This window comes from Manihot esculenta, chromosome 5 (assembly GCF_001659605.2).
Source record: "Manihot esculenta cultivar AM560-2 chromosome 5, M.esculenta_v8, whole genome shotgun sequence".
Lineage (NCBI taxonomy): Eukaryota > Viridiplantae > Streptophyta > Magnoliopsida > Malpighiales > Euphorbiaceae > Manihot > Manihot esculenta.
This window is the reverse complement of record NC_035165.2, coordinates 15928942-15937537: the sequence shown is the minus strand read 5'-3', so window position 1 is coordinate 15937537 and position 8596 is coordinate 15928942. Positions and strand designations below refer to the sequence as shown.

Sequence of the window (8596 nt, the reverse complement as noted above, 5' to 3'; positions counted from 1 at the left end):
AAAACAAAAATTAATTAAAAACAGAAATTGAGATGAACAGAAATTAAGAACAAAATCTCACAACTTAATTAAACCTCGGCTGAAAAAGTGTTTAGCCTCTAAGGGTCATAATAAAATTGCAGAAAACTGAAAGAAGAAGGAGAAGGAGAATTCGACCAAAGAGGAACCGAAAAGGAGAGAGGAGATGATGAGTGATTTTTTCTACTTCTAGGGCAGCTTTTATATAGGTTTTTCCCAAAAAAAAGATAATGATTCACAATTTAAAAGAAAAAGTAAAATAAATCTACTACTCCTATGATGACTCTTATTATAATCCTGATCTGATTGTGTTTGCATCTATCTAAAATAATTTTGAACTCTATACAACTGTCAAAACATAAATCCTGCAATCTATTCATCGAGCTTGGATCACAGCTTTGGGCAAGGATATACCTTCCAGTCAGAAAAAGCTCTAAAACAGCATCTTTTAGTTCCTTTCCTCATTTTCAGCTCAAGGTCTGTCCAAAATCAAAATCCAAGTAAAAATTAATTATTTATATCAAAATCATAGCAAAATCATGTTATTTAATATGAAAAAGTTGTGAGTTTTGCAAATCATCATCTAACACAGCTACTAGGGTTTGTTTTAATAACTGTCAATGCATAATCTTTGACCCTTTTAACCCTTCTAAATTAGTCTCTTACATCTCCATCTATTTTTGCTTTAGCTCTTCTCTTTGCTCTGTAATATTTTGATAATGATATCTCTATACTCAATTCTCTTTGTATTTTCTTCTGCATTGCCTTTACATCCTAATTGGAAATTTTCCTATAATCTTCAAGATATCTCCAAGCTAAGTATTTTGAACTGACAATATGATTATGGAAAACTCTTGGACACTTGTGCTTTGGATTAAAGGTTTTAATTTGAAATGTATCACAATTCTTAACTTATTTGCATGCACTCTAAACCCACATTTATTTTTGCATATTGCAGTAATCCTAAGCCTATTGTTTTTCACCAACACATAGCTATATCCTCTTCTGATGGCCTATTCTCCTCCATATCATTTTCTTTATTAAAATCTCTAAACACACTTGAAATTTCACTGTCTAAACTTGAAGAAATAGTGATTTTGCCTACCTTGTGGTTCACGGAAAAGGAGCTTCAACAATCTTGCTTGAACTTGAAGAAATTTCAACCTAAATCACGTCTTCTAACTTTCAACTCCAACCGTCAATGACATATATTACATTGATGAAGAATGTAGTTCCTTGAGCACATATAAATCTTTCTTCAATTTGGGAGAAAATATGAATTAGTGTTAGAAAGAAAAATACAAAATTGGAAAAGTTTTTCTCTAAATACTATAGAGGAAAATTTTAGGTAATAACTTTTTTTATTATTTAAAAAAAATATTGACACATATTTGCCACGTAAGTTTATTATGTACCACACCAACTACTATTTAACACCGTTTGCCAAAAAGTTATCATTTACTAACGGCGCGTTAATATAGGGTACCACTTTGTCGCAGAGTTAACATTGAAGTGAAAATCAGCTAAACTACATGGCACCTTTTTATTTTTTTTTTAAATAAATAAAGCGAATAAAAATAATGTGCATGCGGAAAGAAAAAGAATAATGGGATTATCCTTAATATTTTTAAACTTTAAAATTATTTATAATAGTATTTAGTTATTTAAGTAGTTGATAATTTTATTATTTATTTTAATTTTTATAGTAAGTTAGGAAAATATTAAGATATATATAAAAATATAATAAGATTATATTTTTTAAACAAAGATATAAATTAAATAATAATTTTTATTTATTAAATTAATTTTAGAATTTGTTAATAAAATCTAAAAATACCGGGTTAATTTAAATATAACTAGATTAATTTTAAAATAGGAATAATTAAAATAATATGTTCAAGTATTAGATAAATATTTAAAATATTATTGAAATAATATATTCATATATATATAAATTCCCGAGTATAAAAAATGTATGACACATCGAATAAAATTAATATATATAAAAGTAGGAAGGAGGAAAATTAGTTTTTTTCAAAAATAGCCTTACTTATATATGATTTCAAATTTATTTTTATTTGAAAATTCTTAATTTAATTACATAATTATATTGATGTGTTATTTCAATTAAAATTGTTAAACACCTATATTAGTATTTAACTAAAATGGTTGATAAAACTCAAGGAGTATTGAAACTTCAATGTGTTTTTGGTCTTAATTGTTGCTGTAATTTTTTGATTTTCAGCCTGTAGTTGTTTAAAATTTATGGAATTCCATATCTTAAGGTTTAGATGCCAGTGTCAATTTTTGTAAAGCATAGCTGATTGTGGTTAAGTTGGTAGGACAGTAGTTTAGTGTACTTGTAACATTATCCTCTATTTTTGTATAAATTAAAGGCTGATGGAATGGAGATGATATTGACAGTTCCACAGCAAAGCTTCCTCTTTTTCTACTCTGTATTTCCTCTCTCCATTTTCTCTCTTTCATTTTTTAATCTATTCTCGAGTTTAGCAATAAATGATCAAGTAGGACATTCAATTCAGGACGTGCTTCAGTTATGTTTCTGCTTTCTCATTTTATGATGTTAGAATCTCCACGGCGCAAAAGTGTTTTCAAAAATTTTTTTTTTTCTTCCGCTTTTGTCATTCCATGGAATATTGCTCTCTGCAGCAGTAGTTGTACAAATTATGGCACTCAAACTACCTGAGAAAAGCTGAAGCACATACCATTTCCTGTCCTGCTGCTTCTTTATAAATCTGAATCATTGACAGGGGAGAGCAACAACAATGGAAGTGAGCAACAGCTACGTAGTAATCAAGGCTCATATAGATGGTTCACCAAAAGAGAGTGACTTTGAGCTCAAATCAGAGTCCATTTCCCTGTTGCTGGACTCAGGTTCAAATGACGTTATAGTGAAAAATCTCTTTGTATCCATAGATCCTTACCAGCTAAACCGCATGAAGAGTCAGAGCTCATCGCAAATGTACTGCACATTAGCAGCTGCGATTAATCCAGGCCAGGTAAATCCCGACTCCTGATGATTGAATATTACGATGTATCTTTTGCTGATCATCTGGCAAGTGATTTGGGTTGATTTTCATGGGCATGCAGGCTATTGATGCTTATGGAGTAGGAAAAGTTTTGGTTTCTGGGAATCCTGAATTCCAGAAAGATGACTTGGTTGTAGGGTTCATTACATGGGGGGAATATAGTGTCATGAAACCAGGGGGCATGCTAAGGAAATTGGATCCTATGGGATTTCCATTGTCACACCATCTTGGAATTCTAGGTATTAACTTAAATTTTTATTTCGGAGCTTGGTAGTTGAGCTTGCTTTTTCATGAAATATTAATATAATAAAAGCCAAAAAGCTGTGCCACTGGAAATTCTTTGGTTTTGCTGTTGCAGGATTGAGCGGTCTGACAGCCTATGCTGGGTTTTTCGAAGTATGTAAACCCAAGAAGGGGGAGAAGGTGTTTGTGTCTGCTGCTTCTGGATCGGTTGGGAATTTGGTCGGACAGTATGCAAAGCTGTTCGGTTGCTATGTTGTTGGCTCCACCGGAAGCAAAGAAAAGGTCTAATACAAAGAAATACAAATCAGGAAAAAAATAGTGTCAAAATACTTACCGCATCTAAATTGGTATTTCCCGGAAAATGCATTTCTTAATTTTAGTGTCAAACAGGTACAACTCCTGAAAGAGAACCTTGGGTTTGATGATGCATTCAACTATAAAGAACAAACAGATTTGAAGGCAACTCTCAAGAAGTAAGTACTTGGTACTCCCTCTCCATCTCATAATTTGTGTTAATTTTTTTTATTTCAAAATTAATTTTCATTTTTTTATTTTATATTAAAGTAATAAATAAATAAATTATTATAATACTATTTAATTTTATTTTAATTTTAAACCATCTCATTAATTGTATTCAAAATATAATTTAATAAAATTTAATATCTTTTAATATGCGAAAGTTAATAAAAAATATTAATTTTTTTAATATATAGAAAAAGTAAAATAAATAAAAATTATGAAACGGATAAAGTAAAATTTAAAACATGTTAACACCTTGGGAAAGCAAATTAAATTCACCTGTGGCAATTCTGATGCTTGCATATGATTTTACAGGTACTTCCCAGATGGGATTGATATATATTTTGACAATGTTGGGGCAGAAATGCAAGAGGCAGCAATAGCTAACATGAATGTGTTTGGCAGAGTAGCTGTTTGTGGGGTGATCTCTGAGTACACAGACCGTGGAAGAAAAGCTGCACCTGATATGATAGATATTATATATAGGAGGATCAAAATCCAAGGGTTTTTAGCTTCTGATTTCTTGAATGTTTATTCTGATTTCATTTCAACAACTTGTGATTATCTCCAGGCCAGCAAGATGCACATACTTGAAGATATCTCAACTGGTGTTGAAATCATTCCTTCTTCTTTAATTGGACTTTTTAGAGGTCATAATGTTGGGAAGAAGATGGTTCAATTAGCAGATTGTCTCATTGATGCTCATATTTGAAGTTGGTTTCGAAAGGAGAAAACAATAAGAAAAACAAATTCAATTATCTTGGTGCCTGTAACCATTATCTTAATTGCAATGATAGTTTTTCAAGTGGATTATTTGCAGCAATAATCTTTAATTAAAATGGAGAATTACTGTCATGTCTTAAAATTTTTAATACTTTAACTCTATTTTAAATTTTTTTAAAAAAAAATTAATAGTTGTACATCTATCATATCCACTCCAATGGCCTCATTCTATTTTGATGTCGATCTTGTCTCTTTCCAATCTTAAAAGCTTTTTTCCCCTGTCTCCAACTTCATACGATTCTATCCTTGACAGCTATGCTTTTTTTTCTTTTTCTGAATTGGAGTGAGAATTTGGGAATTAGAAATTGAAGATTGAAAAAATAAAATATGAGATCTTTTAGATTTATTCAGATATACTTACAACTAAATTAAGTCTCAAACTCCATACGATTCTATCCATGATAGTTAGGCTTTAAAAAGTTTAAAACATTTTATTTAGGGGTAAATTATTATTAGATCCTTAAACTTTAAAGATTCATCAACTTAATATTATTTTAAAATGTTCAATTAAAATATTTTTATATTTTATAAAATCAAACCCTTCAATTATTTATATTATATATAAAAGTGGAACGAAAGGAAATAATAGGATTATTATTTTTATTTTTATATTATTTAACTATTTACAATTGGATTTCAAATTTTAGAGTAGATAATTATTTTATTACTTAAATAATTTCTTAAAATAATTTTAGATATTTATCATTTAAAATTAATGTATGTTTAAATTTTTTATTTATTAGTTTAAGTAATTTTATTTGATAATTATATAGGATAATTATTAAAAATTAATAATTTTGGTAATATTTAATTTAATTTTTTAGGTAAGATTATTAAAATAATAAGTTTAAATATTAATTAAAAATATTAAAATAACTATCATATATCGTGCATTATTAAATTTATATTTAAATATTTAATCATTATGAAAAATAATATAAAATAAAAATTTTATTAATATTAAATTATTTGATAATAAGTGGTTCTTCTAATTATTAATAATTATATTAAATATTAATTAATTATAAAAATATAAAAATAATATTTTTGATAATATAAAACTATTAAATAATGTGTTGGTGTTTTAATTATAACAATTATATTTTATTTTTAAAGTAAAAATATTTTTTATTATCAAAATTAATTTAAAATTGATAATTAAGTATGTGAATTTTAAGATATACTAAATAATAAAAAAATTTAAATTTTAGTATTAGAAATTATAGGATAATAAATAATAATATAATTTAGATAATGATAAATTAATTTTTAATTCAGAATATTAAAATATTAAAATAATTATAGTAATATTAAATTATTAAATAATAAGTCTAAATTTATAAAATTAAAATTATAAGATAATAATTAAACTGATTATAATAATTTTAAGAATCAACTATCAACCATATATAAAAAAAAAATCTAACAAATTTAATATAATCTAAAAACTTCTTTATATAATTATAAAAAATTAATAATTTTAATTGTGTAAAATTATCATATAATAAGTTGTTACTTTAATTATTTATAATTATATTTAAATTTTAAAGTGAACAATAATTTTTTATTATCTCAATTTATTTAAATTAATTAAATAAATATGTAAATTATGAGTAAAAAAATAAAATGTTGATATAAAATTATCAAAACAACACATTTAAATATTGATAATTCTAAAAAATAATAAAAAATTAACTCAAAATTATAACAAATAAATAAATTATTACTTTTAATATTTTTTTAAAATTAATTATATGCATGTATTACTAATTATAAAATATGAATAAATTTAATAATATTATGTTATAAAATAATAAGTTGTTATAAACCATTATATTGACAATTTAAAGTAAATAATAATTTTATTATCTAAATTAATTTAAAATTAGTAAATAATTATTTTAATTTTAAAATATATGTAAATAGTGAAATAGATATTTTGAAATAAGATTTTGAAAATGAAATTTAATTTGATAATATTAAATTAATAAATAAGTATTTTAATTTAAAACATTGATTATAAGAATAATAAAGTGTAAATGATAATGATAATTTTATATTTATTTAAAATATTAAAATAATAATTATAATATTAAATTATAAAATAAAAAATTTAAATTTATAAGATGATAATTATAAGATAATAAAGTAAAATTTTGATATATATCAAAATCAATAAATTTAGTAATATTAATCTTATTTTTTTAGAAAAAATAGGATAATTAAATAATTACACAATTAATTTTTTATATAATAAAAAAAATTATAAAAAAGATAGTTCATATCGGTAAAAATTATTTTTAATATATTAAATTAAATTTCGAGATAATTAGAATAATTTGTTTTTTTATATATCTTTATTTTTAATTTCGAGATAATTAGAATAATAAAAAAAACTATTTATCTACTGCTACAGATACTATAACTTGTATATAAACTATGAAAAATATAACTTCAGTTAAATATATAGTAAAGAAATTCAATGACGTAGACGACAATAAAAAGAAAAATGAGATAACAAGTGGGTCATTTCTTGTATCCATATCTTGTGACAAGATAAAATTGTGAGGTGTCAAGATAGAGGAATGAAATGGCTACACAAAGACTTTTACAAAGAACATGACAAATACATCACATCAAGACAAACCAACGAATAAGATAACGCCATACAAATATATATTAAAAATGTTTTGATCATCAAATAATTGTGTGTTTCATATTTATTATTTGATATTTAAGAAATAATAAATAAGATATTTTTGTGAGAAATTGGTAATATTTAAACTCTCATTTCTGATACCAAATAGTGGGCAACTACTTTTTCACTAGCCTATAACTGATAATATAGGCAATAATACTAGAGTTTTAGCATATATAATTACAATAGCTTTGATGCCACCTTCTTATCCTATGTGACCATTTACTCACCATGCAACACTCTTATTCTCATCTAAGTCTAACATCTTTCAGAAATTTTTCTTTATTTACCTTCACCTACTGCAATCTCTTACCCTAATCTATTGTCTAATCTCTTTCTCCTACCAAATAATCCCATACCTTTTCTCTTTTTAATGGCTTCCTTCTCCTTTGCACGTCTCTTATACTCTACTTTGCTATTTTTTTTAACCTTCCAATTCTTTCAATTAAAAAAAATTGAATGAGACCATTATTTTAAATTTATTACAAACTTAAATAGTTTTTAATGGAAATATTAAAAAAATTTCAAATAATTCACATTTATATTAAAAACTCTAATGAAAGAAAAGAATTCAAATTAATTCTTCCAAAATCATACAAAAATTTAACTTTTTTTAAAATAAAAATTTTTTAAATTAAAAAATATTAAATTCTTTCATTCTAAATAAAAAATTTTAAAAATATTCTTGAGCTCTTGGATGGTAAAATCAAACTTCTCAATTTATAAATCATAGTACTAAATTACATTTAAAAAAATTAACAATAAATTATAATATAGTTTTTAAAATTCTATTTGACTAATAAAATAGTATTTAAATATATATTTTATTACAATAATATCATTTTTTTAATCCAATTATGTACTTTTTATTTTTGCTTTTATATAATATTATAAATTATTAATAAAAATTTAAAATATGAAAAGAAAAAAAAAACCTTAGCAATGTGTTGTAGTAATAAATAAAATTTTTTTCAATAACAATTTTATTGTTAACGAAATCAAGTATGTATCACTATAAAAGTACTACTTTTATAATTTTTTGAAGGCAATTTTTTTATTTTGTATTAGTTTTTAAATTTTATTTTAGATTATGTTAAAAACATAATTTAATAGAATTAACTATTAATATACATTATCAACCATTTTAGTTAAATACTAATTTATTGTATTTAACACAATTTTAATTTAGATAAAACACTAATATTAATTATCTAATTAAATTAAAGTTTTTTAAATAAAAATAAATTTAAAATTATCATATATGGCAATTGATTTTCTCCTTCCA

The 8596-nt window shown here is 24.0% G+C and overlaps 1 protein-coding gene across 1 annotated transcript; it reads left to right on the top strand.

Moving 5' to 3' along the window:
* The first annotated feature begins 2428 nt into the window (after nucleotides 1–2428).
* LOC110614976 (2-alkenal reductase (NADP(+)-dependent)) lies at nucleotides 2429–4653 on the top strand. Its single transcript, XM_021756670.2, has 5 exons — nucleotides 2429–3038; nucleotides 3130–3307; nucleotides 3427–3593; nucleotides 3702–3784; nucleotides 4146–4653. Exons 1-5 carry the CDS (start codon nucleotides 2805–2807, stop codon nucleotides 4540–4542), a joined length of 1059 nt encoding a protein of 352 aa, XP_021612362.1. The 5' UTR covers nucleotides 2429–2804; the 3' UTR covers nucleotides 4543–4653.
* Nucleotides 4654–8596: the final 3943 nt, after the last annotated feature.

What these genes read in the sequence shown, in the direction of transcription:
- LOC110614976 (XM_021756670.2), top strand. Translation starts at nt 2,805, where the DNA reads ATGGAAGTGAGCAACAGCTACGTAGTAATCAAGGCTCATATAGATGGT. An exon ending in ACACCATCTTGGAATTCTAG is followed by an intron (nt 3,308 to 3,426) that starts GTATTAACTTAA and finishes TTGCTGTTGCAG; the next exon opens with GATTGAGCGGTCTGACAGCC. An exon ending in CCACCGGAAGCAAAGAAAAG is followed by an intron (nt 3,594 to 3,701) that starts GTCTAATACAAA and finishes AGTGTCAAACAG; the next exon opens with GTACAACTCCTGAAAGAGAA.